This window comes from Moschus berezovskii, chromosome 23 (genome assembly GCF_049115385.1).
Source record: "Moschus berezovskii isolate FMDL1 chromosome 23, NW_MosBer_1.0, whole genome shotgun sequence".
NCBI lineage: Eukaryota > Metazoa > Chordata > Mammalia > Artiodactyla > Moschidae > Moschus > Moschus berezovskii.
In genome coordinates this window covers 35,119,813-35,143,971 of record NC_142482.1, presented here as the reverse complement: position 1 = coordinate 35,143,971, position 24,159 = coordinate 35,119,813, and the positions used below count along the sequence as shown (strand labels likewise).

The following is a 24,159-nucleotide window of genomic DNA, read 5'->3' as shown; positions in this document are numbered from 1 at the left end:
TATCCTTCCTCTTTTTTTTCCAGCCAATCTAAAATCCACTCACCCTTCAAAGCTCCTTGGATAATATTGAAAAAAGGAATCAGTTTCCTGGTCCCCTGATTAAGACATTGAAAAGGATGTGCTTCTACCAAAGGACAGAAACTTGCCAGAGTGATAAGAAAACTTAACTTGAATTCTGAAGAGAAAGGAGTAATATTCCCCACCCCACCGCACCCCAAAATATAAAACTAGAGCCCAGAGAACACAATGAAAAGAAAATAAGTGAGGGCAAGCGCTCATTATCAAAGAGGAAGCTATATGGAGCCATATCAATTACAGCATAAGCGATCGTCAAAGTTTCAACTTCGACCATGCCCTAAAGGGCAGTCATGGACGTCCTCCAGTGCCGGCAGGAGGGCCTGGGCTCCTGAGGCTCCGAGAGGAACAGCAGTCTCCATGTTCTCCCCTTGCCCTCAGGCTTCTAGAGACTTCTCAAAGCTGTTCCTCAACTCTGGGACCCCTCCTTCTGCTCTGTGTACGTCAGCTGTGAGCAGATACCAGCTCTCAGGCGGACACGTGTGTCTGCCCAATGCAGGGGAAGATGGTGCTCGTGGCTTCCTCCAGGCAGCCCTCAACCTACCACTCCCTGCAGGGCCTCAGCGTTTGCACATCCCCTGCTTGAGGCCTGAGCCCTCCTGCTTTCAGCACCTGGGCCGTGGGCTGCTCGAGGCCGGGCCCTGGGCTCCCTTCTGCCTCTGGCTGGCTTGCCTGCCCTGGGCAAGTGAGTTCTGGCAGTGTCTCACCTTCCTGGGGCCTCCAAGAAAAGTATTTTTACACCTCTCTCTCTTCCTTTTTTATTCAACTTGTTAATAAAGAGCTTGTAGTGAGAAAAAAAATTTAATATAAGATTTAGTATATTAATATAAAATCTATATTAACATAGATTTTAATGTAAGTGGCAAATAAGATGTTAAATATATCCCCAACAATCTGTGGCTTGAATTCTGACCGTACACTGGTAATGAAATGTTAGAGCCTAGCCTTCAAAAAAAAAACCAAAATAGAACCAAACCACCAGCCAACAGCAACAACAACTAAAATAAACAGGACTGAGTCGGGGCACTAGTACTGTCAACCTACACTCTACTTGACATTGTCTGATTGCCACCATTTGGGGATTTGTCACTCCCAGGAGGCAGAGTCTTGAGGGAGAGGAGGCAGGGCTCCCACGTATGGAATCCTTGAGTTAACGAAGACTAAAGTTTCCTTGGTTTCATCCAGGAGTCTCTGTTACCCCAGCCTGCAGAATTCAATTTTTTTTTTTGGTTGTGCTGGGTCTTCATTGCAGGCATACAGGCTTAGTTGCCCTGAGGTATGTGGTATTTAAGTTCCCTGGCCAGGGGACCTGTGTCCCCTGCATTGGAAGGTAATTTCATAACCACTGGACCACCAAGGAAGTCTAAGACCTGCAGTTTGAATTTCTGTTCCAAGAACGAGGAAGAGGAACAATACGGAGACAGACTTAGGTGAGAGAGTACTATGTTAGCAAGTGAAAGAGTAAATAGTAATTAAGATACTGCGCTTTCTTTTCAAAGAGGTTAATCTTTAAAACTGGCAAGGGTATTAGTGGAACTGCAACTTTTTTTTTTTTTTTAAGTATAGGAAACTCCTATTTAAAGAAAACATAGGGGTTTGTTTCTGAGACACTTAAGTGGCTGAGTAATCTTTGAAAAATCACAGAAGATGGAACAGAATTAGTGAAACAGAATACTCCAATACTCTGGCCACCTGATACCAAGAGTCAACTCATTAGAAAAGACCCTGATGCTGGGAAAGATCGAGGGCAGGAGGAGAAGGGGATGACAGAGGATGAGATGGTTGGATGGCATCACTGATTCAATGCACATGAGTGTGAGCAAACTTCGGAAGACAGTGAAGGACAGGGAGGCCTGGCGTGCTGCAGTCCACGGGGCTGCAAAGAGTCAGACACCACTGAGAGACTGAACAACAATACCTTAATAATCAAAGCAGGGGGGAAAAGAGACAGATTTTAGAAATTCTAGGTTACTAAATTACATTTAATTAGTCCCATAGTAAATTTCTTATAATGAGATATTTTTAAAAGTCATGTATATCTAGTTTGAATTTACATACAGTAATACTAATCCTTTTTAGGGATATAGTTTGTTGAATTTCGACAAACTTAAAAAGTTGTGTCATGACTACCATTACCCAAAACATTTTCTTGTGATTAGTTTTGGTCAATGACACTTTCCTCACCCCAAGATCCTGGGAATCAGCGTTCTAATTTCTATCTATATAGTTTTTACTTCTCCCCTGAATGTCATATAAATTGGATCATGAAGTCTACAGGCTTTTATCACTGGCTCTTTTCACTTTGCCTAATAATTTTGGGATTCATCCAGATTTTGGTGTTTATCAATAGAAGATTTCTTTTTACTGCTAGTAGGTTTTCCATTAAGTGGAATTATTGCAATTTGTTCATGTAATGAACACATCTAAGGGGCTAATATTTTTTAAAAATAGAAGTGATCACTACAGTGCTGCATGGGTTCAGTAATAATAATTGAGTTAACAAACACTAAGCATTCCTCAGTTTCCAGTGGAATGCCGCAAGACTTTCTCATTAATCCTACTCTGCTCCACATCTTAATTGATAATGTAATTGACAGTGTCATGGATTTGTAACTTAATGGCTGGCATTAGAATAGAGAGGAAAATTCCTGCGCTGGATAACAGAACCAAAGTTCTGAAATACCTTTATGTGGTAAAAAGCTTAGTTGGTGGGCTAAATCAATGATGTGAAATTTAGGAGAGATTAAGGAAAACACATCCACTTGCAGTATACTGAGAAAAGGAGACAGCTGACTCGAGCAATTTTCAGGGAAAAGGCTCACCAAACAGTAAGTCAAACCAAAATATGAGGGTCAAAATGTGAAGTGTGGATGCTAGCTAGTCAGGCTTATAACTACATTCATCTTGAACTATTTTCTAAGTAGATTCCAGCTCATTGATTTAATTTTCCCATGACTAGTTTCACACCGAGGAGCAGACAGGTTTTGACAGCCACCTGCTGAGAAAACCCAGACTGTTGTAGTTTACAGCACCCAATGTTCTAGAAAATGTAACTTATATTTAACAGTCATCTTCTTAATTTTACTCATGGTTTTAAAAACCCCTATTTTGCTAGACCTCTTAATTGACATTCTCTAAGAGCATCGCTACATAAACCATCTTCAAATTGGCTCCGTTTAGGAAGGTAGGTAACAGTTTGCTGGATCCAGAGGTGAAACCCTACTTTTGACACTGCCCCTAGTGTTAAAGTATATTCACATCTCAGCAATGCGAGAGATACCAAATGGTAGAACCACCTTTTCTAGGGAGACTCTGTGTTAGTGTATGCATACATATACACACAATTGACTTATACTATTTTATTGACCTGAACACATACTACAGAGACAGATTTTAACTTTTTAAAGGAAAATATATTGCAACAGTTCAAACTGTACTCTCTATTAGTGAGATTAAAAATGAAAAAATTGAGGGACTGCCTGGTGGTCCAGCGCCTCAGACTCCGAGTTCCCAATGCAGGGGGTCTGGATTCGATCCCTGGTCAAGGAACTAGATCCCACATGTCTCAACTAAGAGTTTGCATGCTGCAACTAAGACCCGGCACAGCCAAATAAAGAAATAAAAATTTTTTAAAAAAGAAGAGGAAAAATGAAAGCGGTCATAGAGGATGGTAGAGAAGAGATTGCTGCTTGAAAAAGAATAAATTGTTATTCTTTATTCTTTTTCCCTGTGCAATTTTCTAATAAGACGTTATTAGCAACCCATCTTTAACTCCAGCAGTATTTATGTTTATAAACTACTTGACATTAATCATGAGGAATTATCAGGAGACTTCTATATAATAGAAATTTCACAAACTCCCTGTGATCTCTGGCTAAATGAATATTTTTTGCTTGTGGCTAAATCCTTATGTATTTATCTTTAAAATCTCCAAAGCATCAGTGCTTACTTGGAATATAGGTTAATATAGGATTCTGAATAAACATCTACCAGAGGAACAAGTAAATAGAGTTTACATTTCAACAGCCTTGCTGTCCGCTAGAGACATGTTACAAAGCTTTTTCCATATTGCCCTAATTGTCCTTCAGAAATGCTTTATCATTACTTTAATTGATTTGTCTAAACTAATTTAAATTAAGTTACTAAGGTAATTTTCTAAAGCATGGCCTAAAGCAAATTTCTATGGAATCTTCCCCTGAATTCTTCCTATCTTGGCAAGAGTTGGCCCTGGCACATGAAAAGATGGATCAGCACCACTAATGTTAGAGAAATGCAAATCAAAACAACAATGAGACATTACCTCACACTTTTCAGAATTGCTATCAACAAAACGTCTGCAAGTAACAAATGTTGGTGACGATGTGGAGAAAAGGAAAACCTTATACACTGTTGATAGGAACATAACGGTAGAAAACAGTATGGAGGTTTCTCAAAAAACTAAAAATAGAGCTATGCTATGATCCAGCAATTCCACTCTTGAGTATATACCCAGAAAAAAAGGAAAGCACCAATACAAAAAGATACATGTATGCCAATGTTCACAGCATCATTATTTACAGTTGCCAACATATGGAAGCAACCCAACTGTCCATCAACAGATGAATTTACAAAGAAGATGTGGTATAACCACTGCAGGAAAAAATAAGGTCTGACCTTTTAATCAATGTGAATGAACCTACAGAATATCATGCTTAGTGAAATAAGTCAGAAAAAGACAAATACTGTATGAAATCACTTATATGTGGAGTCTAAAAAATAATACAAATAAATGACTATAACAGTACAAAAACAAACTCACAGATATAGAAAACAAACCAGTGGTTACCAGAGGGCAGAGGGAAGGTGAGGCGGGCAAGTTAGGGCTATAGGATTAAGAGATCCAATTATTATGTATAATTGGTAAGCAATAAGGATACACTGTATAGCACAGGGGATTATAGTCATTATCATATAATAACATTTTAAAAAGTCTAAAAATACTGAATCACTGTGCTATATACCTGAAACTAATATAGTACTGTAAGTCAACTATACTTGAATTTTGAAAAAAGTTGGGCCTGAGGTCCAACATATCCTTTCTACCTACTAAGTAAACACTAATGGCAGAAGGTGAAGAGGAACTAAAGAGCTTCTTGATGAAAGTAAAAGAGGAGAGTGAAAAAGTTGGCTTAAAACTCAACATTAAAAAACTAAGATCACGGCACTTGGTCCCATCACTTCATGGCAAATAGAAGGGGAAAAAGTGGAAGCAGTGAGAGATCTTATTTTCTTGGGCTCCAAGATCACTGTGGACAGTGACTACAGCCACGAAATTAAAAGACGCTTGCTCCTTGGAAGGAAAGCTATGACAAACCTAGACAGCATATTAAAAAGCAGAGACATCACTTTCCTGACAAAGGTCCATATAGTCAAAGCTATAGTTCTTCTAGTAATCATGTACAATGTGATAGTTGGACCATAAGGAAGGCTGAGTGCCAAAGAATTGATGCTTTCAAACTGTGGTGCTGGAGAAAACTCTTGAGAGTCCCTTGGAAAGCAAGGAGATCAAAGCTGTCAATCCTAGAGGAACTCAACCCTGAATATCCATTGGAAGGACTGATGCTGCAGCTGAAGCTCTAATACTGTGGCCACTTGATGTGGAGAGCCGACTCACTGGAAAGGACCCTGATGCTGGGAAAGATTGAAGGCAAAAGGAGAAGGGGGTGGCAGAGGATGAGATGGTTAAACAGCATCATCGACTCAATGGACATGAATTTAAGCAAACTCTGCGAGATAGTGAAGGGTAGAGAAGCCTGGGGTGCTACAGTCCATTGGGTAACAAAGAGTCAGACAAAACTCAACAACTGAACAACAACAACAACAAGCAAACACTAATTTAACAGGATTAAAAGGAAATGAAAGTCTCATTACTACGTGCCGCTGAAGACTGCCTCACTTAGCTATGTCCAACAACCAAGGACAGATTTTTTTGGCTTTCTTTTGGGAAACAAAAAGCTGGACGTAGTAGATACTATTACGCTACAAACTAGAAGACTGAAATTCAAGAGGAAATATCCTGGGACTTCCCTGGTGGTCCAGTGGTTAGGACTCTGCTTCTACTGCAGGGGGCACAGGTGTGATCCCTGGTCGGGGAACTAAGATCCCATAAACCACACAGCCAAACAAAAAACAAAAGCAAAACAACAAAAAGAAAGAAAGAAAATTATCATTTAGATAATTAGAGCAAAACCTGATTTTATTTTATCAAATTTTAACTTTCTATCTGGAAAAGTTTTGGTGTCTGTAAAGGTTGAAATAGTTTGGGCTACTCCTATTATTTTGTTATGTTGCATCATTCCAATGAGTGCTTGCTCTCATGATCTTTGATTTCCTGAATAGCATCTGGATGCCACTGTCACCAACCTCAGTGCGGCTTTCTGGCCTCCGGGAGGCATGCAGGTAGCAAGATTTAAAGGGAAGGTAAGTCTTCTTTTCCTTCTCTCCTGGATTATTCAGTGACTGCAGGCTTGGGTCCAACTGTAGCCTGAGGCTCAGTCTGTACTCCTCACTACAGTTTTAGGTGGCAGCTGGAAAAATGCCTTCTTCCACTCGTGAGAAAAGCCATGAGGGCAGGAGGCTGGGAAATAGCCACTGGAGAACACCAGCAAAGGATTGTGGGGCTTGTCTGCAAAACCTTAGTTCTTTTCAGAACATGAGGGGAAGATGCTTCATGTCTCCTGAATATAGGTCATGGAGAGAGACCTCAGCCTGAGAAAAGCAGCTGGGGCCTTTGCACCCAGAGCTGCTTGATGACAACTATCCTTTGTAGCCTAGCTGGCAGAGGAAGCAGAGAAAAAGGGAACTGACTGATTGTGCTTATTGTCTACATAAATTATATTATCCCATGGGCCCAAGGGCTTTTAAAATGGAGGTTGATTGAGGTGCATAATTAAGGTGTATGGTTCTCTGGTAGTGAGGAATCCTTATAGTCCACTCATTAGCAAGGCCTGTCAGCACTCACAAATGTTCTGTGGTTCCTTTGGGTGCTGGTTGTGAACCCTGGATACATGCAAAAATCACCCAGGGACCTTATTTAAAAAATGCCAGTGGTCTGGATGGGAGGGGAGTTTAGGGGGAAAATGGATACATGTATACATATGTTCATCACTGTTCACCAGAAACTATCACAACACCAGTTTCCTATATGCTGATCCTAAAACTCCACTAAAATGTTATCAAATGACCTGCAATAGATGTTTGTATGTTCACATCTCTTGCAGCACTTGGTTTGAGGCCATGCACCTTGGGAAGTGGGCTTCCCTCGTGGCTCAGTCAGTAAAGAATCTGCCTGCAATGAAGGAAACCTGGTTCGATCCTTGGGTCAGGAAGGTCCCTTGGAGGAGGAAATGGCAACCCACTCCAGTATGATTGGTTGGGAGTTCCCATGGACAGAGGAGACTGGCAGGCTACAGTCCATGGGGTCACAAGAATTGGACACGACTGAGTGACTAAACCACCATCACCTTTTGAAGTATAATAAATGTTGGCAACTGATTTACACTTTAATGTCCTGCTTAACATTAAATGAAGGTAAATAAGGTAGATTCACACAAGAAATGCATCGTGGTTTCACTTGTCTGCTAAGGAAAACAGCTGTCTGCTTTATTTTGTAGTCTATATTTCTTTCCAGTGAAAGTTTTACTTCAAGGGAAATGGGTTTTTTCCTTTTATGTCTCTAAATACAGACTATCCTTTTTAACTTAAGTCGTGAATGAGACCTGACCACTTACAGGTATGTTTTTCTTTGCAGTTGTGAATGTAAGTACATTTTTGGAGTTTCAGTTTTAAAGTTTAATTTCAACCTTACAAAAAGGAATTTAAGTTTGCAAAGCATAAGATTTTTTTTTGCTTCACAATTCAGGCCTATTATTTCTGATATTCTTAAATAAAATGGTCTTCGAAGTCACCTTGAACTGGCAAAACATCCTCAAGGAGGCCTAATGATTCTATTTCTTAAATCCAAGCCTAGTCATGTATTTTATGATGTTTTTCTTTGGGGATTGGAGATTGGAGATTTAATTGAAATTTAAATTGACATTACTTCTCTTCTGCCATTAAAAATGCTTTCACAAGATTAATAAAATAGCCCCTCCTGATTACCTTCCCCACTATTTTTCCATCCTGAGAAAATTTAAAAAATAAAAGCAAACAACAAGAACAGTATACATCTTAGGCTCCTTGGAGAGGAAGACCAAACGTGCTTACATTTAGTAGAGACACATAGCCTATCTTCCACATGTCGCCCAGCCAGAGCACTCAGAAAACACTAGTCAAGTTGACTGGAGTGCATGTTATGTGTGGAACACAAAGAAAAGGAGGATGACTAGCCCAGAAAGAGAAAACTCAGAGAGACATGAGAGCTGCCTTTAGAAACTGGAAGGGAAACAGGATTAAACTGATTCTGTAGGGCCCCCAAGGAATGGAATGTTAGGAAGACAGATGATGCCTCAGTGGAAGGAATGCATTTCTAATAGAGCTGTCAGAGCTAGAAGGGATGCCGAGGCAAGAAAAGAGCCGCCTATCATGGGAAGGTTTTCAGCCTGGAATGGGTGACAACTTGACAGGGATGTTGGAGGGATGATCCAAATGTTGAAGGAGAGTGGGCAACTTGAGGGGCCTTCCAACACTGAGAATCAATGATGAAAATTTAATCACCAGCAAACACAGGTATCTAGGAAGCCTAGCTATTTCTTATTTCCAAAGTGTTAAGGGAGCTGTAGGAGGGTCTGTTTCTAAGATGTGACGTCAGTACACTTTGTGACTCAAACAGAAGAATTTAAGTCCATTGATCATTTCACTTCCCTAGCCCATGGTTCAGTTAAAATACCATGGCCCTGGGAAGGAACCAAGGGAGAATACATCCAAGACCTAACAGAGTTAGTACATAATCTACATTTAGTGAAATATTTATTGGGCACATACTAGTGGTAGGAGCTTCCCTGGTGGCTCAAGCAGTAAAGAATTTGCCTGCAGTGCAGGAGACATGGGTTAAATCCCTGGGTTAGGAAGATCCCCTAGAGAAGGAAATGGCAACCCACTCCAGTATTCTTGCCTGAAGAATCCCATGGACAGAGGAGCCTGGTGGGCTACAGTCCAAGGGGTCGTAAAAGATTTGGACACAACAGAGCATGCACACACATTCATTCATTTACTAGTGCTTAGTACTGTGGATCTAAAGAGGAAATCCTTCAGGTAACTGCACAGGGAACTATACTCAGTATTTTGTAATAACTTATAAGGAAAAGAATATGAAAAAGGACATATATGTATGTATAACTGAATCACTGTGCCGTACACCTGAAACTGACATGATTGTAACTCGACTGCACTTCAACTATAAAAGCATTTACAGTAAAAAGAAAGAAGAAATCCTTTCCAAATTACCCCAGGTAACTGCCTGCACTCTGCTTAACCCTCTATTATAAGTTTCCTCTCTCTTGTATTTTAAATCTTTGTATGTAATTGTCTTCCACATTAGAAGTTCTTAAAGATGGGACAATTCTCTAGTCATCTTTGTACCACCTGCCATTAGCATGGGAAAATACAAGAAAAAATAAAATAGACTCCCAAGGTGGGTGTTGAGAAAGAAAACATCCTTGTTTTTCTCATAGGCTGTTTTCTCTAAACTAAGTATTAGAAAGGGCTTCCCTGGTGGCTCAGTCAGTAAAGAGTCTGCCAGCAATGTGGGAGACCTAGGTTCAATCCCTGGGTCGGGAAGATCCCCTGGAGAAGGAAATGGCAAACCACTCCAGTATTCTTCCCTGGAGAATCCCATTAGAAACAGTCTAACTTCCTTCCTTTATGTTGCTTTCTGCGCTTTCACTTGACTTCAGATTCAAGGATATTATGAGAACATAAGAACAAAGAAGGGCAAAGTTATTAATTTCTTGAGCTCTCCAAGAAGGGAATCCCTAACATTTCAGAAAATCAGGCTTTTGGTTTCTGTCTGAATGGTGTCTGTAGGGGTGTCTGCAGATTTTTATTAATCATCTCCCCCTTTCCCGTAGGTGTTGTGGTATCTGCTATGTTCTCTAAAGCAATATACACTTTAGATGGCACTCAGTAAATTATAAATAACAAATACACCTGCCTTCTGTCATTTTGACGGAAACAAGCAGCATTCCAGGCTGTGAGTCAATCAGCAGAAGGGTCACTGCTCTGCCCACAGTTTCCCCGAGCACCCTGATATGTCAGCTACCTCAGAAAACTGGAAGTAGTTATTTGGGCTTCACAAGGCCAGTTCCTTTCCTAGCTCTACCTGGACATATTCAATCTGTTGAAAGTAAGCCAGAGTTCTCCAGATATCAAAGCAGCCACCCTGGAAGGTATAATTCAAGAAGTTTGCATTGGGAAGGAGATTTTGATCAAATAAAAGTGTGGCACAACTTGATGCTTCTAGTTAGAGCTGTCTCTATGCCTGTCTAATTACACTGTCTCTTTACTTCTTTCCCAGCCAGCACTCAGCAGAAACAGTGGCAATCGGTCTCTCCCAGTGGACTGCTTTCAATGTCAGGTGTAATATACTTCCTTTCCAAGTCATTTTTCTCTTGAGCTGATGCTTCTATCAAAATTAAAGTTACCACTATCAGTTAGGGAATTATGACATAGATACCCTCCACGCTAACACTTTGCTACACAGATTATTAGTAAGATAATTGATGTAGAATTTCTTTAATTCACTAGGGTACAAGACAGAACTTTACATAATTCTCAGTCACTTTAAAAATGAATTAGAATTATTTTTTCTTCTAAGGGAAAAAAAGCTAATAGTCTAGGAATATCCTAGGACTGTGGTTCTTTCAAGCTAACTATGAAAATCAACTTCAGATTTTGTAAATTATACAGATGCCTGACTCCAATCTGAGACCCGACCTATAAATCAGATCTTTAAGAATGTACATCAGGTTTCAAGATTTTTAAAAAGCTCCAAGAGAAATTCCACTATGAAGCCACATTTAAGAGCTAGTTTTAAAGTGTAGAGTCTTTTTCCAAGGTCAGGCAACAAACTGGACTTTACAGTCCTATTAAGATATTTTATTGAGGCTCCTTTTAATAAATGCATAGTAAAAACCAAAAAACACACATTTAAATTCAGTTTACAGCAGGAAACTTAAATTTGGATTTTAATTGGAAACGTCAACCATGTTTAAACCCTTTGTTTAAAAGAAAATTCTTTAGGACATGCAAAAAAGTGAAGTTGGACACATCTTATACTGTATACAAAAATTAACTCAAAATGGATCAAAGACCTAAACATAAGGCCTAAAACTATAAAACTCTTAGAAGAATCCTTCTAGGGGGAAAACTTCATGACACTGGAAATGGCAAGGATGCCTGGATATGACACCAAAATCACAGGCAATGAAAGTAAAAATAGGCAACTTGAACTACATCAAAAACTTCTGTACATCAAAGAATTCCACAGAATAAAGAGGCAACCTATAGAGTGGGAGAAAATACAAATCATATGTCTAATATGGGGTTTATATACAGATTTATGAAGAATGACAACTGAACAACAAAAAGCAATCATATTTACAAATGGCAAAGGATGTGAATAAATATCTTTCCAAAGATATCACTGAAATAGCCAACAAGCATATTAACAGATGCTTAACATCATAATCATTAAGGAAATACAAATCAAAACTTCAATGAAATATCACTTCACACTCATTAGGGTAACAACTACCCACCCTCCAAATCAAACCACAATGGTAAATAACAAGTGGGGGCCCTGTGCATTGTTGGTGGGAATGTAAAATGGTACACCCACATTAGGAAACAATATGACATTTTCTCAAAAATTAAACATAGAACTACCATATGACATAGTGATTCTACTACTGGACATATATATATTAAAAAATGGAAAGCAGGATCTCCAAGACATATTTGCACACGCATGTTCAGAGTAGCACTATTCACAATAGCCAATAAGTGGAAGAAACCCACGTATCCACTAATGGATGAATGGATAATCAAAATGTGGTTTATGCATACAGAAGAATACCATTTAGTCTTAAAGGGAAGGAAATTTAACATGTGCAGCAACGTACATGAACCTTGAAGACATTGTGCAAAGTGAAATAAGCCAGTCACAAAAAGACAAATACTTACCAATTTACTTATACAAAGTATTCAGTCAAATTCATAGAAGCAGAAAGTAGAATGGTGGTTGTCAGGGGTTGGGGGGAAGGGGAAATTTGTTGTTTAATGATTATAGAGTTTCAGATTTGCAAAATGAAAAAGTCTTGGAGACTGTTTGCCTAAAACTGTGACCATACTGAATACTACTGAATTAGAAATCATTAAGATGGTAAATTTTGTGTTGTGTGTTTTTTTTTTTAACCACAATTTTAAAATATGATATAATTTAGGAAATTTGCTATAGGGTAAATTTTAGTTAAGTGATTTCTAGTGTCATACTATCTGCCATTATGAAATCCAGATTTCATCTAAATAAATAATCTGGGATGTAGTTAAAGCAAAATAAATGAAAAAATCTGACAAACATTAAAAAGGTATAGTAAATGAGAGTTAAAACTTTCTGATGGCAAACTACTCAGCATATAAACAACAACACCAAAATTTTATAGGTAATACTTTCATAAGTAGATATACCAGGTAACATTGAATGTTTTAAGATATGGTTATATATTTCAAATTGCTGTGATTGAGAATCTGCAGCCATACATTTTCTTGAGAGTTTTATACCCAAAATGTAATCTCTCCCTTTTTTCTGTAAACTGAGAATAAGGAGGGGGTAATTTACCATACATTTAGCTCTTCTCTGGGAAACATCAGATTAGCTTCTCTGGGTAATTCTAGACTAGATTGTTACCATATTCTGCATGGGTAGGAACCAAACAGCATATAAAGCACACTAGAAAACATTCAGCCCAAGTGTAGCAATGAACATTTTCTCTAGAGTCCTGAGACATTAAGCTGGCAGTGACTAAAAATTATTAACAAATCAGCAGATTGTGTCTATGCTAAGCAAACAAATGGCTGCTGATATTCAATTTACACATTGATGTGTAGTCTGTTTTGAGCCTGATAAAGGACAGACCACTGTCCAATAAAAGCTGCAACATCTGTGACTGGAAATGACCTAGCATACATGACAGAGAGCTCCAGTTCTCTGTATTTGAACAGTGAATTCCTTCTTCGAGTAAATTTGTAAGTCAACAAACTTCCTTAAATCCAGAATCAAACTTGTATAAAAAGTATTAAGTTTTGAATTGAACTTCTGTTGAAATTATCTTTTTAGTATGTATGCAAATAAAAATATGGAAATTATTTGTACAGATATGATAGTAGAAACCTTTAAACTTGGATCAGTGGTGCAGTAAACAGTGTATTATTTATCAAATGCTTACTCTATGTTCATTTTCTCATTTTAGCCCACTGCCACTATATAATGGAGGGGTTTCTTTTTCCATTTAAAGCTAGAGAAAGATAAGCTTGAGAAGAATACATACATTACCCCCAAATAACTCAGTTCAAATGTACTAGGGGTCTGGATTTGAAGACAAGTTCTCTTGGCTCCAAAACCTTTTGCTCTTACCTCTGGGCACTGTACTTTCTCCAGTTTTAGCACATTCACCTTCACTAATCCAATTGAATGGTAGGAGAAAAGTCCTGGGAACATATACTACATTTGATGCATTTTTAGAAGATAAATTCTAAGTTTAGTTTTCAGAGATGTGTCTGTTACATCTTGAGGAGCATTGTGATGCATGAAAACTTAAATATTCTTTTTTTGACAATCTCTAAAATGAATATAAAATTCCAATTTACTTAAATATCCATTACTTTATATAATGGAATATCCTCTTCAAAGGCATTATAGTCATTGAGAGGTATTTAAAACTTTTTAAAGTTTAATGTATGTTAGTTTTTCCTTAGCATTGTTTTTTTTAAATGATAGTACTAACAAAAGAGAATAAATATTTTAATTGGTGAGAAATACCATGTTGGCATTAGAATCCTAGAGTTTTACAATTGGAAGTCACCTGAAAAATTATCACGTTCTTTTTCACATTGCATTCAGGGTATAAATTAATCAGGAAAAATAGTCTATTCTCTTCCAAAGTATCTCAGAAAATTAAAGATATGCTTTCAATAATCCTGGGTCCTTTAAAAGTATCCTGGGTTCTTTAAAAGATGTTTTTGTGGTCTAACTTAAGAACCATTAACTGAGGTGTGCAATTTCTAACTGCAGAGAAATCATTAACATAGTCCTGGAAAAATCAGTCTATGATAGCCTACTAATTTCATCTGTCCATTCAACAATTTATCTAATCAAGATAAAGAACTGCTTAAAGGATTTCAGTATCCTAATCTGAAAGTGTTAATATTGAAATAACAGTGCTCACTCTCAAAGTCACAAACTCTTGGAAATCACACAAAAATATAAATTTTCTGATCCAAAGTGCTTTATACTTTATCTTTACAATTTGATCTCAGATGCTTGGAATTTCAAAAAATTCAGGCAACATCATATAAATATATATGTTATCTCTAAATGGAACTGTGACAGGACTACAAACATGCCTAGGTTAGTAAAGACTGTTTTAACAATTGAAAAGAGAGGCAACAGAGGGGAGAATGGGGGGAAGGGAGAGTTAGGGAATTTGGGATGGACAGGTACACACTGCTATATTTAAAATGGATAACCAACAAGGAAACACTGTCTAGCACATGGAACTCTGCTCAGTGTTATGCGGCAGCTTGGATGAGAGGCAAGTTTAGGGGAGAATAGAAACATGTATGTACATGGCTGAGTCCCTTCCCTGTGTGCCTGAAACTATCACAACATTACTAATCAGCTATCCCCCAATACAAAAGAAAAAGTTTTTTTTAAAAAGGGGAATCCAACCAAATTGGAAAACCAGTCTTACCTGAAATGTGTTAAGTGTCTCTGAATGTCAAGGTCTAGAATTGGAGTGGGTCTGGAGGATCCTAGCGGTGATCTATCTTGGCTCAAGAGGTCTTGAAATTCTTTACAAATTTGTCTAAAATGAAAGACTCAAAATTAAGGTTGAACTCTTTAAACAGGGTTTTAATTTCATTCCATGATATCTTTCCAAAAGTTTGTTTTCTCTTTTAAAAGAAGGCTTGATAAAATTTCAGAAAACAACCTCTGAAGTTCCATCTACAACATACAGGTGAGGAGGGACAAATTGACAGAATAACACTGAAGCATATACATTAACATATGTTAAATATACATTAACATATGTTAAATATACATTAACATATGTTAAATAGACAGCCAAATTCCATTATTGGAATTTGCTATAATGATGCAGGGAGTTCAAACCCAGCACTCTGTGACAACCCAGAGGGGTAGGATGGGGTGGGAGGTGAGAAGGAGGTTCAAGGGGGAGGGGACATATGCATGCATATGGCTGATTCATCTTAATGTTTGGCAGAAAATAACATAATATTGTAAAGCAATTATTCTCTTATTAAAAAGAAATTTATAAAAAAAACATACAGATGAGGTTCACAATAGCAACTATGTCCCAAGTATTATAAGGTGATCATTTAAATATATTAAAAAATTTAAATGGAGGTTAAAACATTGCTTTAGTTCTTGCATTAGGATACTATTTAAACATTAGAACAAGTTACAATAAAGTTAAAGCTGAGGAAGAAATGGGGAAAAAGCAAGTATGGAAAAATTTAGCTTATGCTAAGCAATTCAAGTACATCACACATGAAGCTGGATCCAGAGAAGTTTCAGAATTCCAACCTTGATGTTTGATTCTTCTCCTTAACTCACTGACTTAGGAGAGCCTCCAGACTTAAAAACAGATGACAACTTTGTAGATTTCCTTTAGGCAATTATCATATCTTATTATGACAGTTATTGAGTTATTATTTTTATGCTTGATTTCATTCTTATTTAAATTGTTATTTATGAAGCTACAGTAAGAAATATTCTTATTTTTCAAGCAAAATGTCACATTATGAATTATGTAACACACAAGATGATCTTTGATGAATCATAAATTCTAACTTTATCACTTACGTCATTGTCCTTAAGGATATAAATTTTAGCTGATGTCTGAATTTAAAGTTCTGTTTTTCATTTTGACTGTCAATGTTACGCTATCACTTAAAACTCCCTAACTATTCTGCTTTACCTTAACACAGATTAGTGTTAATTATACTGAATTCTAAATTCAATGAAGAGCTTTATTCATGTTTTTCATAAATCAAATAAATGTTTTGTCCAGTACATTTTTCGATTCCCAAAACTGTCTAACTCATTTCTATTCCTCTCTTTAAATAATTGTCTAATTAATCAAAATATTTGGTTAATCAACAAAGCCCTGGGAACAATGAGGAGTTAGGAGGCTAATGGCATTTAACAAGCCCTTCGTACAATTGTATATTTGGCCATACAATTAAATAGAACAGAATCTGTTATTCATAGAGGTAAAAGAAAAATGCAACCCAATGTGCCAAGGCAGATCAGTAATTGGGTCTCTCATCTAAAGAATTCTGAATTTTGTATATATTTTGGATACAGTTGTCACAGTCTTGTGAACAAAGGTGAACTGATTAGAATGTAATGAATATCCATATAGACTACTTCATTTCAACTTTGAACATTTTATTTGAAAACAGCCAGTGCTTTACTGCTGGAAAAATTAGAAACTACTCAGAACACATGTTGGATGCACTAATATGTTGCAGAAAGGCATCAATTCCAAAACTCTCTTTACTTCATCTACTTATATTAATGACTACTTGTATTTAGTACATTTGCTATGACTGCACAGTCTCTGGTTCAATTCTTCATATGGTCTAAAAAAAGATGGAATGGATATACATAACCACAAAGACAAATTATTTTGTCTGTCTCTTAATTTCTAGATGTTCATAGCCTATCTACTCTTGTATAAAATAAGATAATTTGAATTAGTGAATTTAATTCTTGCTTAACATTTAATGGTCTGCTAATGTCCAGCTATGGGCAGAAGGATCAAAGAGAATTACATGTTCTTGAAATATTTTTTGAAATCAAAGTTCAAAATATCACCTAAAATAATATACACTACTTAGATCCCAGGTAACAGGGAAATACTACTCCTTATTGAATCCACTACTATAAAACAGATGTCTCTGTTTAACTGACAAATACGAAAGTACTGATGCTTCTCTTACTTCTCCTAAGTTCTTCTAATGTTTACTTCTATGAAAACAAAATCTCAGCATCCATTTGAATGCACTGGCTTCCAAACACTCAAACAGAGTGATGGGAATTCTTCAGAAAATGGGAACTTGTGTTTGGAATGGCAATGGTAGCACTGCTGTGGATGGCAGGGGTGGACAGTTATAAAGACATTTCCGGAGGAAGGAGGAGAAGAAGGATTTCTCTAGATCAGTGGGGTGAAATTCTTGGAATATGCATGATAAAACCATAATCAAGTGATTCTGAGATATAAAATATGAAGGTGTTTTATTTTGGGTAATTAGTATTGGGGGATAACAGTATCATTCAGAGGTATCACATGGCTATACATATTGGGAAATCTGTAAAATCCTGCCAGTTACAGTGCTTTGGGAACACCTAGAAGATACGACCCAACTTCTAGCACTATTTATTTCTCTTAACCTGTAACAAATTGTTATAGTCTCCTGAGATTGCATTAAGGATAGAGATGAACAAATGACATGTGTTGGGTTGGCCACAAAGTTCATTCAGGTTTTTTTGGAACAACTTTCAGTTCCTTCTGGAAAAACTGAAATATGGTGGATAAAGACCCCCCTGAGTCAAAAACTGTTGGAAGAGGGAAAGAGTAGAAACAAAGCAGAAGTGAAGACACCCAGGGAGATAAACGGCACAAAAAAAATCTAGGTTTAGGTCTTTTCACTATCAAGCATTCAGGAACTTCCCCACCACAAAGCTCATCTCAAAATTTTACGTCCAAATGCTCTATCCCTCACAACGTTTTTTCTGTAACTCTTGGCCTTCATTCTTTCTGCTATTCCTTTCCCCTTTATCTCCTTGTTGTGTCTTTTCTTTTGCCCTACCTTGTTTCCCTTCTCTCTGGGGGCAAGATGAGAGAGCTATCTAGTACTCTCAGAAAAGCAATGAGTAAATATGTCTGAAACCCAAGCAGTGACAGCCATGGGCAGCACCAACACCAAATTTGAGGGGTTTCATTTCTTAGGCAAGCCTGTCGGGTGTCCCACATAAAACCGCAAATTTTAAAAAAGACCTATCTTACATCGGATGGGGTAGAAGGAGGAATATTCAGTTTTTGTTTTATGCATTTTGAAACCATTTACATTTCAGCCAACATATCATAAGGTCATTTTTTGAAGCAATGTTTCTAACACTATCTACCATATACTTTCTCTTTAGGTTTCCCCCAAATAAGAAACTAATTTATAAATGATAAGTTAACCAGCTGGAACTATTAATTCTAAAATCTGAACATAGATTAGGAAATTAAACAAGACGATTAAGGGTCTCTATGTAGCAATAACTTATTTTAGTAAAGAGAAGACAGCAAGAATTAGCTACCACTTGAAAGATTTTGGTCTAAAAATCTAAATGTGACTTGAGCAGTACTTAAGCAGTACTTCTACTGGGTTTTCACACAGTAAATGGTAGTTCTTCCTTTAATTATCAAAAAGTTTTCAAGTTTGAGGGAATATGGAATCATCTTATGCAAGCTTCCTCCTTTCTGCGTCGTTTCTCTCATTATCTTAATTCATATTTTAATTGAGCTTTTTACAATTTGCAGAAGTCCTCATACATTCTTTTTCTTTTTTGACAATATCACATGAAAGCTGGGACAGTACAGGGATCATTTGTTTAATCATATACAGGAAAAAAATGAGGGCACTGATGCCAATCCTGGATCCCAGAGGTCTCCCTGTTACCTCTCATGTATCTGGGTCCTCAATTTTTGTCACACTCCCTGAACACTTCTAGTGTGTCAGATCTTTATCCTCATTTACTATGGCACAGTGAGTGGCTTAGACCAAATTACCTATTTAATACCAACTAACTGGCATATCTGCCTGGAACTTACATCTTCTAAACACATTTTTCACCTAAGAGTTCCTGTTATTCTGAAGAGGTTTTCTAAGAACTTTCATCAGGGTCAATCGTAGCTCCATCACTAATACAATTGGCAAATCTTACTACGGGTACCATGTTGAGAAGGTCCTTGTTTAATACATCGAGCTGCTGGTGTGTGAGACCCTCTTGTTTTAGAGAACGGGTGTGTTCTAGACTGTTTTCCCTCATTCAAAGAAAATGAAAAAACAGGATGACGGCACATAGAGGCTTCCCCATTCTGCTTACTTGGTGGCTAGGATCATCTTTTTTCTTGCTGTCTGTTCTTTCTGTTCCATATGCTGTCTGGCAAGATGTTCTCCTACTGCTTTGGCTGGAAACTCTGTTTCACAAGTGTAGCCAAAATCTCGAGCCAAGTGTAACGCCTCGCCTGTTGGCAGACAGTAAAAGTCAGTTTCTCACTGATGTCCACACTCAACAAAAGGAACACCATCTCTTTCCCTCAAGCCTCATTCCTGGCTGTGGGTCAAATGGATCATTTTTCCTATTCTTTGGGTGGTGAAGAAACAGAAACAGAAGTTACTTACCAGGCAGGGGTATGTGGAAAATTGAAGGAGGAAAACCGGAACCATAGTCAAGCAGTTCTGACTCCCCGCAAGGCTCTGACCATTAGACCAGATGGACATCAGAGATCCTACATCTTAATGCCCTGGGCAAAAAGCTCTATGGGCATGTCATTTTGTTGCTGCTCAACCTATAACTTATTCTCAATGTAACTGAAATATTCAGATATCTTTTCCATGGTATCTTCCCTTGTGGCTTCCATATTAGCTTCCTTGTGGCTCAGCTGGTAAAGAATCTGCCTGCAGTGCAGGGGACCTGGGTTTGATCCCTGGATTGGGAAGATCCCCTGGAGAAAGAAAAGGCTACCCACTCCAGTATTCTGGCCTGGAGAATTCCATGGAATTCCATGGGGTCCATGGGGTCACAAAGAGACACCATTGAGCAACTTTCACTTTCACTTCACTGCCTTTTCCATGAGACCTATCAAAACATTGACAAATGGTCCACATAATTTGTCAAAGAATTTGGAACACTTTGGAAAAGCAAATAATCGAATTATGTCAGTTTCATAACATTATGTTGCTAAAGAAAGCATACTGCATAATTATAGTACTAGCATTGTCAGGCTTTATGGTGAGCCTGAGTACCTTTTAGCACTATGTACAGTGCTTCTTCAGTACATTATTAAAAATAATAATATTTTAAGTATAGTCTAATGATTAATAATGTTTGTTCTTTCATATTATCTGAACCCGGAGCAAACTTTTAAGACAAAGGGTAAAATGACTTATTGGCAAAGTAAGATTTGGCCATGGATGTCAGTTTGGAAAACAACAGTATTTTAAAAACTCAGTCAAGCCAATCCTTACTTGACCATCAAAACTTTAAAAAAGTAAGGTCTTGCTACATATGTACTAAGCACCTATTTTGCTCAAGGTGCAGTGCTAGGTAGGAGTAAAGGGGGTATAAAAAGCCACCAAAGATTGTCCCTGTTTCTAGGAAGATGACAATCATATCAATAATAGTAGTCACAGCAACAATAAACCCAGAAAACATCTTAGTAGCACTTCATAAATTATATTGCATCCATATAAGCATTATCTATAATCTGTACATGTTCATTAATATTATACTAATATTATATATAATGAATGTTATTGTATTACAAGTATCAAGTGAATGTTAGAGATAAAAGATTCTCAGAGGAGGAGAAGGTGGTACTTATGGAAAGGTGACCAAACAGTCAATCAGATTTTGCCACGAAGAAATTAAAAAACAGTCAGGTTTGATGTGTCAAACCTCATGACACTTGTTTGGTGATTGGCCAAAGCAATGTGTTTGATTCTGTTTTAGATTCATAGAATAAAGAGTAGTCAATAAATCAATACCAGGAATAAATAAAAATGATTACTATTACTACAGAGAAGGAGGAAAAGCTTATAGATAAATACACATAATAGCCTAACTAATATCAATGAAACATCCCTTAGTAAAGGTACTATTTTTTTCCCTCTAGAAAAAAAAGAGAAATATTAATCTTTCAGATTAGGAAGCTCATATTTATAAAAATGACCCCAAAATTATCAACAACAGAAAACAGGAAAACATTTTAGGATAGTATAGAGCTGAAAAAATATAATCCTGAGAGTACTTTTCCCTTAAATTTTTCTTAGATACATTTTTTCCCCTTAGGATCTTTAGTTGTAAAAAATGTAAATAATAATGTTCAATATTTGTTTGTGGGATTTTTTTTCCCTAAAAGTTTCTATCTCAAAGGTTTTTCCTTATCTTTCTTAAGGAGAAGAAGGAACAAGAGGAGGGGTTCTTTAATGATGGTTTAGTTATGTGATTTACGCCCACAGAGCTAACGGAAATTGGTAGGGTTCCCTGCTCTTGTTTATTTCACAGAAAGGCACACTTAGTCTATGGAAAGCTCCACTGTCACTATGCAGATATTAGTTAATACCCTGATTTGAAGTCTCAATGTGTACAAATATTAACCATACATCAAAATCAGACTTCCATTTATACAAGTGTGTTTAAATTTTATTTATGCTACTATGAGACATGAATGTTGCAATTCATCCTTTTCATTCATTCCCTGAGTCTTTAACAATTTTTTTCATTCCCCAAACCTGAAAAGCCCTGTTCTAGGCCTTGGAAGAGTCTAATTTAATATAAAAACATGATAATGTGGTAAAATGCTAGGTCAGATAATGCTTCATGAATGATCCAGTCATAATTTTCCCCTCAGTCTGTTTCAAAGCAGCGGCAGGTCTTAAGACTTCTATATTCATGTGGTAGAAAACATCATTTTTCCTCCATTTGAAATAGAAAGATGACAAAACTGGATAAAAAACGTCTCTATATTGACTAGTCTGGGTAGTGCTAATTATTGGAAGGTCACACTTTTGGATAAAGCTGCAAGGTATGAGCAATATTTAAAAGTGCTTATCACAGGAGTTTATCACCTGAATCAATCAGGAAAGAAAATGTGTGCTGATTTGACAGAAGAAAAGGCACAAAGGTTTTTTTAAAAGGGACATTGTAGGGACGTCCCTGGAGGTCCAGTGGTTAAGACCTTGTCTTCCAATGCAAGGGGTGCAAGTTCAATCCCTGGTTGGGGAGCTAGAATCCCACATGCCTCGTGTCCAAAAAACTAAATATAAAAGGAGCAATATTGTACCAAATTCAATAAAGACTTAAAAAATGGCCCACATTAAAAGGAAAAAAACTTTTTAAAAAAGGACATTGTAATGCCTTGCAGGATGATGACTTTTGCTAAGAAAATGACAGAAGGGAGATAATTCAAGAAATTTCAAATTTGAGGTAAAAAATCTTAAAGCTTGACCCAGCAAAGAATGGCTATAGCACCTGACCAGAGAACAAACTCATGTGACCTTAGGACTCAGAAGTATTTTGCAACTAACACAAACACCTTTCATAACTTCATCCTTGTAGAGCAAGTCGAGTTATATAAATTGATATGTCTTCATATTGCAATATTCACATAGAAATTGATATTTAAAGAAAAATTTAAGAGATTATATAGATATATATACACACACACATATATGGATATATGTACAATACATTTTTCTCCTCTACTGTTTGTGCAATAGGAGGATGAGTGAAACAGTGCATACAGGGGAATGGCAGCATGCCTCTTAAATTTTGTGCTAAAAGCTGATTCTTGGGGACCTGGGTCATTTTATGCAAAGCTCTCACCATGCAGAAGTTTTAAAAACAGTTTGGATGGAACAGCTGCTATTTACATTTACACTGACAGCCAGATCCTTTCTTCCCTTAGCTCCGTTTACTGCTTCCTCCTGCTTGCGAGGTAACATTGTTACTGGATGTACAGCAATGCAACATCAAAAGAACTGGCAAGTGAAGACACTCTGATGTGTAGTTAAGACGTGTAGACTGTGCCACAAAGCTTTGGGTGTGAAAACCCAAGAATGAATGACTAAATGGGTCCATGAATTAAAAGACACACGATATTCAGGAACAATGACAAATCTATAGTTCAATCCTGTACCACAGGCATCAGAGAGTCAACAGGTTTAAGAAAAATGAAATATGGGGAGCAGAAAAGCATGTGAATAAGACATTAGGGGATTCAACTGATTGGTAACAATAAAGATCTATAAGCTTCTCTGTCTCTGTTGTGGGGGGATGAAGTACCCATGTGAACAAGTAGGTGCAGTAACCTGGGGTGACAGAGTGATCCCTGAAGGGCTATATCCCATACAGCACACATGGCTGCTGTTGCCTCATTTCTGTGCATGACAAGGCAGGCTGCCCCATGGTGGCTGTTTTCCAAAGGGGATTTAATCTCTTCCTTTATTTCAATGCATTGTGCCACCTGACAAACCAGCACTAGCCCACACCCACTTTTTTTTACACCACCGAACCAGTCCATCCTAAAGGAGAAGAGTCCTGGGTGTTCATTGGAAGGACTGATGCTAAAGCTGAAACTCCAATATTTGGCCACCTCATGCGACGAGTTGACTCACTGGAAAAGACTCTGATGCTGGGAGGGATTGGGGGCAGGAGGTAAAGGGGACGACAGAGAATGAGATGGCTGGATGGCATCACTGACTCGATGGAGGTGAATTTGAGTGAACTCCGGGAGTTGGTGATGGACAAGGAGGCCTGGCGTGCTGTGATTCATGGGGTCGAAAAGAGTCGGACACGACTGAGTGACTGAACTGAACTGAACTGACCTGAAGCAACACAATAACTTTGGCAAATACGTCCACTGTTACTTCATGCAGTTGCAAGAATTACTATTTTAGAAGTAGGTTACATGGGGATAGTAAGAGATTAGATTATTCTCAGTGCAAGGCTTTAGGCTCTCTAGGCCAAGGAGTGCCATCCTCCCCTCCCAAAAAGGGAAACCACTAAGGGTTTTTGATTTTTCAGCA

General features: G+C 37.6%; 1 protein-coding gene across 2 annotated transcripts in view; it reads right to left on the bottom strand.

The window, feature by feature from the left end:
- Positions 1-24,159, bottom strand: part of TFAP2D (transcription factor AP-2 delta) — a 57,866-nt gene that overhangs the window by 4,818 nt on the left and 28,889 nt on the right. For both annotated transcript variants that reach the window (XM_055407083.2, XM_088831330.1), the window contains 2 exons: positions 19,454-19,595; positions 15,021-15,134 (listed from right to left, as the gene is read on the bottom strand). In XM_055407083.2, the coding sequence (XP_055263058.1) occupies positions 15,021-15,134; positions 19,454-19,595 (256 nt within the window). The remainder of the gene's footprint in view (positions 1-15,020; positions 15,135-19,453; positions 19,596-24,159) is intronic.